The sequence below is a fragment of the Candida theae genome (genome assembly GCF_024610275.1).
Source record: "Candida theae strain CBS 12239 chromosome Unknown scaffold14, whole genome shotgun sequence".
Lineage (NCBI taxonomy): Eukaryota > Fungi > Ascomycota > Pichiomycetes > Serinales > Debaryomycetaceae > Lodderomyces > Lodderomyces theae.
Window position 1 is genome coordinate 1 of NW_026261482.1, and position 17,500 is coordinate 17,500.

General features: G+C 42.2%; 7 protein-coding genes across 7 annotated transcripts in view; 5 read left to right on the forward strand and 2 right to left on the reverse strand. All coding sequences in view use genetic code 12, as the record gives it.

The window, feature by feature from the left end:
- Window positions 1-133: 133 nt before the first annotated feature.
- KGF57_004870 (glutamyl-tRNA(Gln) amidotransferase subunit) lies at window positions 134-1,483 on the forward strand (the record flags this gene model as incomplete). Its single annotated transcript, XM_051754425.1, has 1 exon — window positions 134-1,483. The coding sequence occupies one exon, from the start codon at window positions 134-136 to the stop codon at window positions 1,481-1,483; it is 1,350 nt and encodes a 449-aa protein (XP_051606550.1).
- Window positions 1,484-1,710: 227 nt separating this feature from the next.
- Window positions 1,711-6,684, reverse strand: SSD1 (mRNA-binding translational repressor; the record flags this gene model as incomplete). The annotated part of the gene is made up of 2 exons (XM_051754426.1): window positions 1,711-2,558; window positions 2,844-6,684. The coding sequence occupies 2 exons, from the start codon at window positions 6,682-6,684 to the stop codon at window positions 1,711-1,713; spliced, it is 4,689 nt and encodes a 1,562-aa protein (XP_051606551.1).
- Window positions 6,685-8,986: 2,302 nt separating this feature from the next.
- On the forward strand, window positions 8,987-9,892 carry KGF57_004872 (uncharacterized protein; the record flags this gene model as incomplete). The annotated part of the gene is made up of 1 exon (XM_051754427.1): window positions 8,987-9,892. The coding sequence occupies one exon, from the start codon at window positions 8,987-8,989 to the stop codon at window positions 9,890-9,892; it is 906 nt and encodes a 301-aa protein (XP_051606552.1).
- Window positions 9,893-10,034: 142 nt separating this feature from the next.
- On the forward strand, window positions 10,035-11,420 carry ASH2 (Ash2p; the record flags this gene model as incomplete). Its single annotated transcript, XM_051754428.1, has 1 exon — window positions 10,035-11,420. One exon carries the CDS (start codon window positions 10,035-10,037, stop codon window positions 11,418-11,420), a length of 1,386 nt encoding a protein of 461 aa, XP_051606553.1.
- An 18-nt stretch (window positions 11,421-11,438) lies between these two features.
- Window positions 11,439-12,185, reverse strand: KGF57_004874 (uncharacterized protein; the record flags this gene model as incomplete). Its single annotated transcript, XM_051754429.1, has 1 exon — window positions 11,439-12,185. One exon carries the CDS (start codon window positions 12,183-12,185, stop codon window positions 11,439-11,441), a length of 747 nt encoding a protein of 248 aa, XP_051606554.1.
- Window positions 12,186-12,494: 309 nt separating this feature from the next.
- CRH12 (Crh12p) lies at window positions 12,495-14,231 on the forward strand (the record flags this gene model as incomplete). Its single annotated transcript, XM_051754430.1, has 1 exon — window positions 12,495-14,231. The coding sequence occupies one exon, from the start codon at window positions 12,495-12,497 to the stop codon at window positions 14,229-14,231; it is 1,737 nt and encodes a 578-aa protein (XP_051606555.1).
- Window positions 14,232-14,578: 347 nt separating this feature from the next.
- The window catches only part of PFK1 (6-phosphofructokinase subunit alpha), a gene marked incomplete at both ends in the record, with an annotated part of 3,060 nt that continues 138 nt past the window's right edge, over window positions 14,579-17,500 (forward strand). Inside the window, one exon of the mRNA XM_051754431.1 lies at window positions 14,579-17,500. This exon is cut by the window's right edge and continues 138 nt beyond it. Coding sequence (XP_051606556.1) covers window positions 14,579-17,500 — 2,922 coding nt within the window.

Here is a 17,500-nt window from a genome sequence, read left to right on the forward strand (position 1 = left end):
TTTTTTTTTTTTTTTTTTTTTTTTTTTTTTTTTTTTTTTTTTTTTTTTTGGGGGGGGGGGCTTCTTTTTTCCAGAGAAGAATTATGTGGCATGAAACAGAGTTGAGATAACGATTCAATTTATTGCCCAGAGTATGGCCAGACAATTTAGCCGACTTCGAAGTTACTCCACTAGAACTGATTCGTTCAATAGTATCATTACCAAAGGTACAATTGCAGGACAAAGCGGTCCCCTTTCAAACACAACATATGCATTGAAAGATAACATTGTCACCAAGGATTTTCTCACGACTGCTGCGTCGCATGCGTTATACAACTACCAATCGCCCTTTGACGCCACCATCGTCAAGCTACTATCAAATGGCGGAGCCACTTGTATTGGAAAAGCCAATCTTGACGAGTTTGGGATGGGATCGTCCAACTTGAATTCGTATTATGGAGCAGTGGTGAATCCATTCAATGAAAATGCTGTCCCTGGTGGCTCGTCTGGTGGATCAGCTGCTGCTGTCGCGGGAGATGTCTCTAAGTTTGCCATTGGTACTGACACTGGAGGGTCCATTCGGTTACCTGCCAGTTATTGCAATGTCTTTGGGTTTAAACCTACATACGGACGTATTTCTCGATGGGGTGTGATACCATATGCACAAACCCTAGATACAGTGGGGATCCTCAGTAAAGATATCGGTTTAGTGGAGAAGGTGTATGATGTTTTGAATGTGGAGGATCAAAAAGATCCAACTTCGCTCCCTGAATCAGTGAGAAAGAATATGGAGACCACTGACGACTTGTCGCCATTGACATTTGGAATACCGCTGCATTTCTTGTTTGATGAGGTATCGGACCATGTTCGATCCAAATGGATTGAAGTTTTGGAAAGTTTAATTGATCTTGGACACAAGGTGAAGTTTATTTCGGCTAAAGCGATAAGAAAGGCATTGCCAGTTTATTACACCATTGCCACCTCCGAAGCTGCCTCCAACTTGGCCCGATACGATGGAACAAGATACGGCTACACTTCCAAACCCCTTAACGTCAATGATCACCCCATGGAATTGATTTTCAAGAACAGGACGGAATCCCTAGGTCCAGAAGTACGAAGCAGAATACAATTGGGAAATTACACATTAAGTTCCGAGTCCGGCAACCATTATGCAAAGGCAACTGAATTGCGTGAAAAGTTGACAAGAGAATTATCATCTGTGTTCAAAATGAGGCATCCGCTACTTCAGGATCTGTATAACGAACAAGGCTGTGATTTGATCATATCGCCAACTGCAATGGATGCGGCACCTTCAGTAGAGGAGAGTACTACAAAAAATGCCGAAAATGTAATTAACGAATATATCAATGACATTTTCACCGTGCCTGTTTCGCTTGCCGGCTTGCCGGCAATATCAGTGCCGTTCAATGGTATCGGAATTCAACTCATTGGTCAGTACGGTGACGACAAGCTTGTCTTGCATGCGGCAAAACTAATCAAATAGAACTGCCGGTGATAATGCCGAAAAGATATAGTTGTATAAACAGTATTTGAGTTTGTATAAGTTGAATTATCGTAACACATTAAATAAAAAGTAAAGTAAAGTGAAAGAAAAAATTGTTGTTAGCAAAGTGGGTATTACTTTGCACCACTTGGCCCCCATGCCCGTACCATTTGTGTTGAACTAAATCTGCAACATACATCAAACCATCTATGCTTTTGCCGCGCTTTTCACTTTCTCCCCAACAACGTCAAAAACTCTTCCCTTGTCTTTTGATGATCTCTAAAACATCCAAGCATACAACTCGTAGTTGTTGAACTACCGGTCTTTTGCACACCACGACTCACCATACACATATGAGTAGCCTCCATAACCACAGCCACGCCACGCGGTTTCAAAATCTCACTCAAGGCCATAGCAATCTGCTTTGTCAATCTCTCCTGCACTTGAAACCTTCTCGCATACATCTCTGCCAACCTGGCCAATTTACTCAACCCCAACACCCGCTTGTTGGGGATATATCCAATGTGCACCTTACCGAAAAATGGAACCAAGTGATGTTCGCAAAGCGAATATATCTCAATATCTCTCACAATCACCATCTCATCGTGATTCTCTTCAAACACAGCCTTCTTGATCACATCTCGAATATTGTCTTCGTATCCCTTTGTGAAGAACAACATGGCACGAGCATACCTTTCGGGCGTCTCCAAGATCCCCTCACGGTTCGTATCCTCTCCCAACTCAGTCAAGATTGTACGTACAGCATCAGCGATACGCTTCTCCCGCTCTGCTGCCTCCTCCGGTGTCTGGTCGATGCGCGATCTGGCACCATGCGACGGCCAGGATAAGCCATCGGAGTCAATTGGTGGGTTGAGAATCAAAGGTGATGCAGGTCTAGTTTGTAGCGGAGAGTTGAGATCAAAGTGCGATGATGTAACGAGTTTGGATCTCTTGGAATGGACAACGGGTCTTGGTGAGTGCGTGCTGCTGCCGTTGACAGACTCGATGTCCCGCTTGAGACCATCGTTTTCAGTTTTCTTGTTCTCTGACATATTTGGGACAGCAAGGAGGTGTCCTATATGATTAATCAAAAATAAGGTGTCGAGGTCAGAAGGGTCTCTACTTCCGTTTGGAATTTTCTTTTCCATTTTTTTTTTTTCTTCTTCTTCTTCTTCTTCTAATTAAACCGCTTTCGCGCGCTAATTTTAAACGGTTTCGACGTTTAGTGTTCACAACATTTACACCACTACATATACATTCAGTAGTCATCAAAACTTTAGACCGAAATATTCTTCATTATATATACATAACTACGTAAATGGATTCAAAACACGAACCGTCAAGCATGGCAACGTCATACCAATTTCCGCTCTCAACAATACTGGAACCTCGGTCAACTCCCTAACAACTTGAATATGTGAGTCACCATCCACTCTGGTTTCAAGATTCTGCAAATATGGAGCCAATCCCAAACCATTAGATCCTTCTGACTCATCAATGAGTGAGGAAGAGTTGGTTCTCACATTGTGTGGAATGTGGGATTGTGTTGGAGAATTTGGCATCGACTTGGTGGCATCGTCACCCACCACCTCTTTTGACTTTTTCAATGGAGGTATCGTCAATTTAGGAGGCTCCAATTTCATCTTGCGCAATTTTTCCACAATTGAATCTTCACCTGATTCCTTGTTCTCCAAAATGGCCTTGTTTTGGATCTTAGCAGCTTCCGTGGACGAAGTCCTGTACTTGTTCTTGATAGAGTTTCTATACGACAAGGACGTGGTTTCGTCCGGTGGAACATAAGTTGCCGAATCAACACCCTTTTCCCAGAAAAGCTCCAAGACCCTATTTGTTTTATCAAATTCGGCCTTAGCAAGGGGTAACTGGTCTCCATGGACCCTCTTTTCAATACCAAATTCAGGAATGAAAACATCAAAAGAAGACTCATACACTTGTACAACAGTACCCATGCACAACAACTGACCGGCACTTTCGCTCAACTCATTAATCGTTTGTGACAACAAGAGATGGATAGCCTGTTCTTGAGCACTGGCAGCACAATCTTTCTTGAAATTGCAATAATCAGCCAACGCCTTTAATGAATCAAGATCCTTCTCCTCATCCTCTTTGCGCAACACCGCTTTCAATTGCCTTTGAACAACCAAGTCGGCATACCGCCTCAATGGTGCAGTAAAGTGGGTGTACAAGGGCAAGTTGTAGTAGTAATGACCATAACTATCGGGATCCTGCTTACCAGCAACGTAATATTTCCCACGAGCCATACACTTGTACAATAAAATCTCAACGCATTGTCTCTTGACAGGATCTTCAATCTTCAATAGCGAATTCTGCAAAGTGGCTGCATCGGTGGTATCAATTTTGAATCCCAAGTTGGTAGCTTTACGCACAAAAGTCTCAATTTTTTGTAAGGTGGGCAATCCTTGACGACGCAAAAATGCCTTGTTTCCCAATCCAACTTGAACTTTAGCGGCAATTGCAGAATTCACCTTCAATGCTATTTCGGAGATGACATCACGTGCCAAACTGTCGTCAAAGATATTCAAGCTCAATGCAACTTTTTCATCGTCCAATTGGTCCAACAACGTCAAGTTTGGTGTGATGCCCAAGCTTCTATTTGCTAAACGATGGCGGCGGAATTCTTTCGCAATCAAGCTAAATGTTCTAATGTAGTCAGAAGTTGCAGACGAAATGGTGTCCACGGGTTTGTTTCCCAAAATCTTGTCGAAAAAGTCGTAATTGACAACCTGCTTAGGCACAATTACCGACTCGTGAATGAAAATATCCTCAACCTCGAAATTTGTAGTGTCAATTTCAAAAATTACTGACAAAGCCAAGTTCTTTACATTCTCCTTGAACGAAATCAATTTGTTGAGCTGTTGAGGGTATAAATGGACAACTTTCTGGGGAAGGAAAACGGAGGACGATCTCTTCTTTGACTTACGATCCAATGGTGACCCTGGTTTAACAAAGTAAGACACGTCTGCAACATGAAATCCCAATTCAATCTTTGTGTTGGACAATCTCTTCACGTGTAATGCGTGATCGACAAACTCGCCGTTTGGAGAAAATGCAATAATGTAGTCATTCAAATATTCAGTTCTGTTTCCATTCTCCAATTCAGGTTCAACGGGTGGTAACTCTAACGTATTGTGTAGCTCCTCGTCATCAAGCGTATCATTAGGATACTCGTCGCAAAGAAAATTGTTATCCCTCAAGATAGAATCCACTTCAATCTCTGGGCTGTCAATTTTTCCCAACTTGGACACCAAAGTTCCAAAAGGATGCAATGATGTGATGGGCCATCTTTTAATCGATGCAACAAACAATTGATCAGCATATTTTTCATGGTTGCTTACAAAATCAGATGGTGCTTGTTCTGTAGGAATAGCAATCAATGGGACTTTTTTATCAGTCGGCTTGAACCACACAATTTTGGGCGCTTTAGGAGTATGCACGGATGGCTCATTTCCAGACTTCTTGTCTCTAGCAGCTTGTGCAGCTTGTGCTGGTCTCAACAAACCCAAAGTACCTGCAAATAATTGACCAGGAATTCTATCAACAACAGCCACTACGTGCCCTGCGTATAGTGGCTTCACCTCGTCATTTATCTCCTCCTCCTCAACCAAAAGTAATGATTGACCCTCTACTTCGACATCGTCGTTTTTCTTCATTGTTGGTCTTTGTTTAAGAGAGCCACGTCTTCCTAATGTGTTTTCCTCGCCCTTTTCGTCTTTCCCCTCGGTGGAGGAGCCCCCTGCGGCAGTAGCAGTTGTGGGTGCTGATGTTGCATCGTTGTGAATATCATCATTCAACGGTCTAGTGTTGTGGTCCTTTCTCCTTTTCTTTTCCTCCTTTTCCTTCTTTGACTCCCAAACCTCGTCAACAACCAACAACTCAACAGCAACCAAGTCTCCTTCCAATGCACGATTACGATCTTTTGATCCACAAATAAAAATGTCAGCATCCAACAATCCATCAGTTGAGACATATGCATCTGATCTATTCTTCTTGTTAACCCTTAATGTCCCAGTGACTAATCGACCCTCATTAATCAATTCTGGAAGAGATGATTGAGGCAAGTAAGGAGCAAAAAGGGACTTACGGCCGTTGCTGGTATTTTGTCCACCTCCTCCTTGAGCTCCACCACCACTACCGCTGCCGCCGCCGCCGCCGCCGCCATTATTGTTGGGCAAAAACTGTGAGATGGATGAGACCGAATTTCCTCCTCCATAAGAGCTTTGACGAGGTCTGTGGCCAGGAACAAATCCTGGAGGTGGTTCCAAACCCGATAGTTGTCTGTGATGGGAGCCGGATTGTGGTGATAAATGTGTGTTTTGTTGTCTCCAGTTTTGATTGATACCTTCGGAATTGCGAGAAACAGTTCTATAATGGGAGGGCTTTCTGTTGTGATTGAGACCACCGCTGCCTCCCCCACGCTCAGGAGACTGTGTAATGCTAAAGTTAGGTGTTGGAGGAAGCAAGCTATTAGTACCACTAGCCCCCTCCTGTGATGGTGTTGCAGGGAACTTGAATGATTGCTGGCCATATGCCAGTGACCTTGATCTGCTGTGAACTGCATTGTTAGGACTTGGTGGAACGTTACTTTCTGGTGGAAATTTGAACGACCCAGGCTTGTGGTCATCAGCTGCCGCTGCCGCTGCCGCGTCCGCTTGCACGGGGCTGGAGCTGAGTCTACTTGTTCTTTGTTGATCAGCTGCGGCAATAGCTTCATTGAGTGCTAGAGAGTGTCTTCTTGTGTGGCCATGAGCAGTTCCACTTGCCGAGCCTGTCCTTCTATGAGAATTGTTGTAGGTGGTACTGTTGTTGTTGTTGTTGATGGAAGATGATCTAGAGTGAGATCCACGGTTGATGTTGTTGTGGGTGGTCTGCTGTGAAGAATGCAGAAAGTCAGAGTGCGAGGAGGATGACAGGGGTGGGTACTCAAACTGTGGCTGTAAGTATTGTTGTTGTTGCTGTTGCTGTTGCTGTTGCTGTTGCTGTTGTTCCAAAATTTGTCTTTGCTGTGCTTGGACCTGGTCCAATTGGCGTTGTAAGTTGTATTGTTCCACCATCAAAGTGGTAAGTTCGGAAGGCGAGCGTCTATGAGCCACATGCAAATTTTTTCCCTTTCTGCTGGACACTCTGGTGGGGAGATCCTCAGACTTGTTCGGTGACGAACTCATGATTGACTGAGAAAAATAGAATGGGGTTTGGGTATGTCTATCAGAAGTAAGGAGCGTGTATACGTCTGGGTATATTTATATGTGTGTGTAAATGCTAATATCGTGGTGTGTATGATGATGTGTTGTGCGGTGTTGTGATTTATTCCACCATTTACAAGGAGTGACTGATTATGAAGTATATCAATTGAGTGGTGGTGGTGGTGGTGGTGGTGGTTGTAGTGATAGTGGTTATTGCAAATAGGGAATGTGGTGATTGGTGATAATATAGTGTGTGGTATGGGGGTATGTATGAGTAACACTAACAACTAAATGGTGATGATGATAAAAGTTGTGTGATTCAAGGGGTGTGTGAAAATGTGTGTGTGTGTTGAAAACAAACAGGAAGGCAATTGAATTAGAATTTTGTAGTTGGCAAAAGAACAAAAAAAATAAAAAAAAAAAAAATAAAATTTTTGTCTCTTTGTTTCTCCTTTGAATTTGAAAGTCTGAACTAAAAAATTATTATTATTGTTTGTACTGCTGTCCTTTTTGCTCTTTTTGCTCTTTTTGCTCTTTCTTTCTACACAGAGATGACAAAAGAAGTACTGTAAATACATGATCCATCTTTTCCAATAACCACCACCGTTGCCACTAAACAAAGTGCTACAGGAAAAGGCCAACTTCAATATTAGACATCTCCATAAGTAGTCCATGAAATACAGGATTGTCACACACTCTACCTGGACAAGTAATTAAAGTCTACAACGTTCGGCTGACCAGAGAACCCTGAAAGACCCCTCTTCACTATAACCCTCGTATTAGTCATTCTCTTTTTGTACTGCCCGCAAAATGTATTGTAATTTATTGGTCATTCTATTTTTGCTTTTATTTTTAAAGGATCTAAAAATAAAACACATAATAAACAAAAAGAGATTGAACAAAGTGAATATGGTGAGAATAACACGTATGCAGTAAATCCCTTGTGGCCAATGGCACACAGTATATGTTATTGTTACGTATCGTTACCAGTCTATGACAAGAAGCAGTAGTGAGCAAGAGAGGCGACTCTGGCCACTCAAGTATCTTACTCTTCAAAAGTCCGATTGTTCTTGCTTGGAGTTACAAAAAGATTATTGTTCATTTTTTCATTTTTTTTTTTGTTCTAGCTTGAACTTGCTTAGATTTTTATTGTCTGTCTTTGAATAAACTATTCTTAATAACGTGCATGAGTAAAAAGATTTTTGTCTTTGAGATTCTCTTTTTACAGAAGCAACGCCATTTCTAAGTTCTTTTACTTAAACTTGTACGGCAGAGGCCAAAAGGGCTGTGCTTGAAAGGTTCAACTCCTCTCCAGCCAAAAAGGTGTGTGCGTAGAACATAGTGCTGCTCTTTCAAATCATTCTCAAGCGCAAAAGTCGAAAGTATACATTTACGTCATCTGACTGGATGTGTTGCTGCTCTATTTTGGTACATAGCAGCTACGTAGCGGCCACTGACTTGGGATGGGTTTCATTGAAAGCTGGAGGCTATAATTGTATACGACAAAACTGCGCTACCTTTTTTGCAACCACTCAAACTCCTTCCAAATAATGCCTGAACCGTTTTCCACCAGAAGTCGGTGCTTGCTTACATGCGAGATAAAGGCAGTTAACTTTGGGTCATAATACCTTAGATGTGAAGTGTTTGGCTTACAAATTCATTATAGAAGCATTTGTTTTGCTCAATTTGAATGTCAAAATTGTACCACATCATCCGGTCATTTCAAAGTTCGGGAATAAACCATTCATGGAACTAAAAGCTCAAAAAATTACACCTAAAGCATTAACAAACAACATGAATTGTGTTGCCGACATTTCAAATGAAGATTTGAGACAAAAAAACGTGACTAAAACTTTAGCCACAAAACTAACATAAAGAATTGTTGACTAACAAAACGGGCGTGTGGCGTAGTTGGTAGCGCGTTCCCTTAGCATGGGAAAGGTCATGAGTTCGATTCTTATCTCGTCCATTGTTTTTCTTTTTTCGTTGCTTGATTAGCTTCATCTAACATTTCTATTTTTTTTTTTGCCCTTTTTCTTTTTTGGAAGTGGACAACCACACCCTTGAGGACAGTGTTCAGGGTAATTAACTTACTCTCTTTCATTGCAGCGTCGAGTGTAAACATACTCACTCTGCCCCCCCCCCCTTTTTTTTTTTTCTTTTTCTTTTTCGTCGTTACTTCTCTCTACAAAATTGTGGTTTTGATGGGAAAAATACAAAACGAGATCAATTTCCAATCTGTGACTGTTTGAAAGGCACTTCCTTCTTGCCGAAAACACCTAACATGCCTGCACCTCCAAAATTGCCAAATCCAGCTATAGTTTACAAAAGAACGGTCAAGTCGTTTATTCAGAGGCGTCATCTAGCAACAAGAACGGCCGGCGACTCACCATTTGATCATTTACCCAGATCCCCACCAAATCGTAAATGGATCAACTGGAAAACAACCACTGCATTTTTTTTACTTGGAGGATACTTGTCGTATAATGAGACGTTGTTTAATCTTTATGAAAAGTATACTGCTGTTGACGACAAGCAAATACTGGTCAACATACAAGCTTTGCAATTGGAATACAAGTTGAAGAATTTACCAATATATCAGAAATTGGCACATCCGAAAAATAACCATCAATGGTTCAAATTGCTGAGCTGGGAGAATCTTGATAGAAATGTGTTGGATAATCAGGAATTGTCAGTCAAGACCCAAGCGGAATATCATGAGCCAACGTTGACGAATGGGACTTTGAACAAACCTGGTGGAATCTTGATCAAACCCGTGACATTCCACAATATAGAAACCGATGAAGGTGTATCGATTATTCATGCAGGGTACAGATTGTGTGGGTATCCATTCATAGTCCATGGTGGGATAATAGCTACGCTTTTGAATGAAACGTTTAAAAGAAATGCGTCATTGTCCAAAGACACAACATCCAATTTGAAAGACGACTTCAAAGTGGAGAACTTGACAATCAATTATAAACGCCCTACTTTTGCCAATCAGTTCCTTATCATAAAAACAAAGACCAAACCTAGTGACGAGAATGACAAGAAGCATATTTTGTTGGAGAGTGTTATTGAAAATGAGAGTGGTAAAGTGTTGGTAAAGAGTCAGGCATTGTTGCATGATACTGGAAGGGCAACCAATAGAAGCAAAGAGAAGATGAAGAAGGAAAAAAGTTGGTGGTGATAGTTACTCCGTTTTTTTTTTTTATTGGTATATTTTAGTTTGTCTCGTAGTGTAGATCAATCTATTTTAGTACAACACAAAAATTTCGGCTTAAAAAAAAAAAAAAAAAGAAAACAATCGATGTAAATGTCAGTCTTCATCAATGAGGCAAGGGTTTTCAGAAGAACCATCGATTGAGCCACAAATCCAGGCCATTGACGATGGATCCACCTCCACAAGACTAGACGCGCCAAGCCCCAACAACAAGAAAGCTTCCAAGCCCACATCAAAACAACACAATGTCATTATTCAACCGCGTTTGCGTCCAATGCCATTCAAACTACAAGACATTCCACCACCTGCCTTACCCGTACCGACTAAAGTACAAACTGTAAACGGTGTAAGCTACTTCCAAGTAGAGGACTTACCAGTGAACAGACGGGGATTCAAGTACAAACTATGTCGACCAAATCCCCTCTTCACATCAAATTTTTATTCAACAACCGACTTATCGCCATATCAAGCTTGCGTCAGTCTATTTGATCGTTCGTCGGGGATACTCTTTAGCCAGGATTCAATGTCAGTAACACTGCCTCAAGGGTGGAGGTCAGCTAGAAGTAATGTGGGGATAAGAGAAGGTTCATACTACTTTGAGTTCAAAATACTCAATGCCGACGAAAATAGCCATGTCAGGGTCGGGGTTGCACGCAGAGAAGCGAGTTTGGAAGCACCAGTAGGCTATGATGCGTATGGGTACGGTATACGAGATGTTGACGGGGAGTTGATGTTTATCAGTCGAAGAAAGAATGTGTGTGTTGAGAATGGGTTCACCACCGGCGATGTTGTTGGGTTTCTAATCGAGCTTCCCTCGTTGAAGGAGCATAAGCGTGAGATAAGGGAGTTTGTGGAGAGCAAAACGGCAGAAATTTCTACTCAACATCAGGCCAAAAAGAAAAAGACCAAATGGAAGCAAAATACCGTTGAACAAAATGAAATTTTCAACGCTCATGATAATATAGTCAGAGACCAGATTCCTACAAAGTCAAAAGGTGCTCTTTATTATGATCAGTATGAATACACAAAAACAAAGACAATGGATCATTTATTGAATCCAATCACCGTGTTTGGTGAAAAAGCAGTTATTGAAATGGATGACAAGACAAAAAACATCCCCGTAATTGCCAATTCTAGAATACGAGTGTTCAAAAATGGTGTTGAGCAAGATTCGTGTATTGATAATCTATATTCATTCCTACCAACAAATATTGAAGAACGGGAGGATCTCAATCTTGAGCCAAATGTCCAACAGCAACAGAATCCGGGATACAGAAACACCGATGACAGCACATTGGGGTACTATCCCATGTTATCAACGTTCCAAAATGGTGCAGTTCGATTGAATGCAGGCCCTGATTTTGAATTCCCTCCACCTGAGCCAGTAAAGCCATTGAATGATCGATACGAGGAGCAGGTGATTGAGGAATGGTATTGGGATGTGCTTGATGAAGTTGAGGCACAGTATTTGGATAGTTTTGATGACGATAATTGAGACTCTATTGTGTCGTGTTTATAGAGTGCTTGGATCGGGACCCACTCTTATCTGTCCTTGTTCTGTAGGTTGCAAATCATTATTATTATTATTATTATTATTCCTGCAGTAAACTTCATAACATTTTCTGTGGAAGGGGATCTTTTCCAGCGTAAGAAGGCCCATAGTCACAATCTCTTTGCATTGTCGACAAAGAAGTAGCTTCCCATCATCTTCATCCTCACTTGTCCCGTACCCATCAATTAAATACTGTTTCAATTCGCAAAGACTCTTGACGGATAGTATCAAATGATCATTCAAAGTTGCATCAAACCACCCATCGTCAATCAACTTGTCGACAAATGCAGCCGAGTCTTTTATACCTTTATTCTGATGTGCACTGATGATTTGTTGTGCTTGAGTTCTAGTGGTTGAAAATGCAAAATTTCTAGCATCAATTATATCTTCAATGATTCCCCTTATGGAAACAAGCTCTGATGTCGTGTACATCGAACTTTCCTTCATGATTTCGTCAACTATGGTGTTGATAAATATGAAATATGTAGACCCATCATTCTCGTCATTTTTCCGCTCTATCTTGAACCCCTGTTGAGATATCTGAATATTGATATCAGCAATGTATTGGTTGAGTAGGTTTAAGGTTGGCTCTTCTTCGACGCCCAACCGCTGGCAAATCAAGACAAATGCGTCAAGAAGGTCCTGTAGCTTGACTGATTTGACAGATCTGATATAGGTAAGTAAAACTCTGTGCACTTCAGTGTACATCGGAGGGGGAGGGGGGGGAGGGGGGCAACAACAGGTGAAAAATGTGTGTCTGAGGAGACAGAAAAGAAAAATTGTTATGCTGAGACGCGTTTTCCCTTTGTTTTGTCCTAAATTTTGACGGTTTTTTTGATCTGTTGAATGGTCTCCCATGGAGAGTCTTTTTCTGTGAGACTTACTATCGTATTGATGACTCCACACATTTGCGATGGCAATATGGGATAGAGTATAAAGTATAAAGTATTGGGGTGATTTCTATCTCGATGTGAATTTTTCACTGATGCTTTTCTTTCATACTGATAATTGTGCTATATGTTTTCAATTGCATTCTTGATTACGTGTTGTCTCATTTTCGACAAAGCCCTTCTGGTTGACGCTGGCAATGGCGGGACCAATTATTTGAGTGGTAATTCACTGCTGGACACCATGATTGATCTGCTCAGTGATGATGGTCTTGGTGACGATTTGATGTCTGAGTATTATTGCCCCGTGGTGTGCAATCCCAACGCAGACAAGTTTTGTTTGGTGAACAATGTGGCATTGGGAACATCAATTTATGAACCCTTTTCGAATGGATCCAAACATTTCTCCATCACTAGTAGCAGGAAAGGTATCAATTTCAAAGACGATGGCATGCAATTGACAATAAAGAACAAGTTTGAAAATCCGGCATTGACGTCTAATTTCTACATCATGTATGGTAAAGTTGAGGCACAAATAAAGGGGGCATTTGGTAGTGGTATTGTGAGTTCTATTTACTTGCAAAGTGATGACTTGGACGAGATTGATATTGCTGAAATCTTGGGCGGCGACCCATTTGATTATCAAACAAACTACTTCATCAAGGGGAATGTCACCACTTATGACCGAGAGAGATATCACAAACTACAAATTAGCCCCTTGAAGGAGTATTACAAGTATGGCGTCATGTGGACACCCAGCAAGATTGTGTGGTATTTGGACGATCAACCTGTGCGTCAATTGCGTCGCGAAAACAAGCAAGGATTCCCCACTTCTCCCATGGCGATTAAAATTAGTTTATGGGCGGGAGAGGATACGGAAAACGAAGGGACTATTGCTTGGAGTAAAGGTCTTACTAATTACCAAGATGGTCCATTTACTATGAATGTGAGGAATTTGAAAGTTAGTGATTACTCGACCGGAGACACTTATTCTTACGGATGGTTGCCAAATGGGGAATGGGTGGACTTGGTTGCCAAGAATGGCGAGATTTTCAAAGAAGGGCTCAAGGATGAGGAGGGGGACGTGGTGCCTGGGGAGCCCCAATTATTAATACCCCCACCTTCTGATTACACAGAAGATTTCACCGTGCCAAAAGAAAGACATGGGGACTGGACGGTTCCTCACGAACGAGTTTGGTCACCTTCTTGGTCAGCTCCGCTGACAAAGTTGTCGGATTATGCAACAATTACTAACGAGCTGGAAAAACAATACGAGCCTGATTTTAGTGGTAGGCATCCGATTGAATTTGCGTTTCCTACGTTGCCTGTTGATCAGGTAAAGCACAAGGAAGTCGTGACTCCTACACCGACTGTGAAACCAGATGGGGGAAAGTTGGCGTTGATTACTGAATCTTGGTTTGCAACTACTTCAGTGATGTCAACTGAGTTTCATTTCACAACACTTATTCATAATGCCAAACCAACGAGGCAAGTTAAGACGGAGAAGCCCAAGTCAGAGAAGTCTCAACCAGAATATCACAAAACAGAGAAGCCCAAGTCAAAGGATTCCAAATCCAAATTTATTACAGACTCCACATCCACACGAACTTCGAGCCTGCCCAAGTCGGCAAGAGTGATCAAATCCACCACGAGCGCTGTGCAAACGAACTTTATTCAATTCCCCGAAGAGGAGAAGCACCACAACCGCCACCACCGCCATCATCATTCTCATCAACATCACAAAGGTCCGGACTATGGCTTAGACTCTAGTGGTCACCGAATTCATTCTGGAGTTGGCAATCGATTTACAGTACTGGCCCTTGTAATTATTCTTGTTGAACTTGTTGTATTGATTACGTCACTATAGGAAACACATCGTTTTGCTTTGTTTGTGTAAAAAATGATGGGGTCAGTATTTGGTGGTGAGTAGCTCGGCAATCTTGGCTCCGAAACTGTATAAGTCGTGTATTATGTACCGAATGTGATATATATATATATTTTTTTTTTTTTTTTCTTTTTAATACTTAGGCGCAATTTTTGAAACCCATGAGTGTAGTCCGAACATATGATCCCCTTTTATATCAATTGCCAATTTCGACCCATATAAAATATCTCTTAAAAGATAAATTCCAAAAGAAGCATCATCAACTCGTGAGTAAGAAGTTCATTGACATTGCCAACTACCATTGAGACTACAACTATCCTCTCTAAATCATGCCCGACGTTGAAAACATCCAACGCTTGAGCTACGTTTCGCTCATCACGTCCAATCACGACAAGTTTTTGCAACTGTACCAATTCTACTCCAAGTTGGGGTTCAGATTGACCAAGAATTTCTCAAGGGTAACTACAGATGGAGGCGCGGGAGGAGTATCAGGTGCATACAAGCCGCAAATGCAGCTTGGTGTATCGAAAGATTCGTTGCGCGAAGTATGGCTCGAGTCGTACCCGTTGCAGGAATTGGACGAGAATGGGAACTTGCGTCCGTGGCAGGAAATGAGGGTGTATAGTGGTGATAATTGCGAGAGATTGACTGATACTACTGTGATCAAGATTCGATTGTCGAATGAGGAGCAATTGAAGCCCGGTACCGAAAAGAGGTTTATCTTTTTCAGTACTGATTTGAAGAAGGTAAGGGGATTGTTGAAGGAGAGCCGTATTGAGTTGGAGACTGATAATGATCATGGGTTTCATGTTCGCGACCCATTGGGCAATTATTTGCAATTTTCAAACACGAGAAACGTATTGGAGCTGAAACAGTATCATTCAGCGCAAGAGTTTATCACTGACGCAGAGGCCACAATTTTGAAAAATACCCACAAGAAGCAACTCAAGTCGGAGATTGATTTAGTCATTGACGAAGAACAACCTTTTGTTGAAGGGGGCAAGAAGAAAAAGATTGCTGTCATGACTTCAGGAGGTGATGCGCCAGGAATGAACCCTGCAGTCAGGGCAGTTGTGCGTGCGGGTATATACTATGGATGTGATGTGTATGCCGTGTATGAAGGGTACGAAGGGTTGGTTAAAGGTGGCAACTTGTTGAAGCAGATGGATTGGTCCGATGTGCGTTCTTATTTATCTCTTGGTGGTACTGCTATTGGGACTGCTAGATGCAAGGAGTTTAGAGAGCGCGAAGGAAGATTACAAGCGGCATATAATATGGTTGTCAATGGTATTGACGCATTGGTTGTGATTGGTGGTGATGGATCCTTGACTGGAGCTGATTTGTTTAGAAGCGAATGGCTGTCATTGATTGAAGAATTGGTCAAGACTGGGAAATTGACAGCGGAGCAAGTTAAGCCATACCAGCATCTTACTATTGTTGGTTTGGTGGGGTCTATTGATAACGATATGTCGGGAACTGATGTCACAATTGGGGCATATTCTGCATTATCAAGAATCACAGAAATGGTTGATTACATTGATGCAACGGCTTCATCACACTCACGAGCTTTTGTGGTTGAAGTGATGGGTAGACATTGTGGTTGGTTGGGACTCTTGTCGGGGTTGGCCACGGGTGCCGATTACATATTCATACCTGAACGCCCACCAAAAGCTGGTGAATGGAAACAAGAGTTGAAGGAAATTTGTGCTAGACATAGGGAATATGGTAGAAGAAAGACTACGGTTATTGTATCTGAAGGGGCTATTGATGATGAGTTGAATCCAATTACTTCGGAGCAGGTGAAGCAAGTATTGGTTGAAATTGGATTAGATACAAGAATCACAATTTTGGGCCATGTGCAAAGAGGAGGCACTGCCGTTGCCATTGATAGAAGATTGGCCACATTGCAAGGGGTTGAAGCTGTTCGCGCAGTGTTGGACATGACTCCAGATACTCCGTCCCCCATGATTGGTATCGTGAAACACAAGATTGTGCGTACTCCATTAGTGGATGCAGTTGAGCACACCAAGGCGGTTGCCACTGCCATTAAAAATAAGGATTTCGATAAAGCCATGAGCTTGAGAGATGCCAATTTCGCCGAGTCTTACAAGTATTACCAATCGATCACGACTTTCGATGATGGATCGAAGCAGTTGGCAGAAGATCGGAGATTAAATATTGCTGTTGTGCATGTTGGTGCCGCTTCTGCTGGGTTGAATGCCGCCACTAGGGCACTTGCTTTGCAGAGTATATCTCGCGGACACACCTTGTATGCGGTGACCAATGGGTTTTCAGGTTTGGTCAAGGGCCAATTACGGAAATTGAACTGGTTGGATGTTGAAGGGTGGCATAGTAGGGGTGGAAGTGAGATTGGAACCAATCGGTCTTTGCCATCGCAAAATTTTGGTGAAGTTGCTTACTATTTGCAAAAATTCAATATACAAGGACTATTGATTGTGGGTGGGTTTGAGGCATTCACGGCGTTGCATGAGTTGCATGACCAACGTGATAATTATCCAATTTTCAAAATCCCCATGGTTGTCATTCCAGCAACCATTTCAAATAATGTTCCGGGAACTGAGTATTCGCTCGGTTCAGACACATGTATGAATGAGTTGGTGACGTATTGCGATGCCGTTCAACAATCTGCCTCATCGAGTCGTCGAAGAGTGTTTGTGGTTGAAGTACAAGGAGGACACTCCGGATTCGTTGCCGCTTACTGTGGATTAATCACTGGTGCGTTGGCTACATATACGCCAGAGACTAGAATCACGTTGAAGGAGTTGCAGCGTGATATTGATCTTTTGTTTAAAGTGTTTCAAAGTGATCGTGGTGAGGACCATAATGGTAAATTGATTATCCGTAATGAGCAGGCGTCAAGTGTGTACACGACGGAGTTGATTGGTGATATAATTAAGGAAAATGCCCAGAATCGATTTGAAACGAGGACAGCGGTGCCGGGACATGTGCAGCAGGGGTATACGCCATCAGCGGCAGATCGTGTGTATGCAGTTCAGTTTGCGTTGAAGGCACTTGAGTTTATTGAGCAGTATAATCGATGTGTTGATGATGCCCATATTGTGATGCAAGAGGACAAGGCAGGAGGAGGAGGAGGAGCTGGTGCAGAGGGATATGGAAGAGAGGGAGATGAGGATGAAGAGGACAGAGAGGAGGAGGATGAGTATGATATTGATTTCAGTCCTAAGCATTCGCAAGTTGTTATTGGTATCCAAGGATCGTTGTTGCAGTTT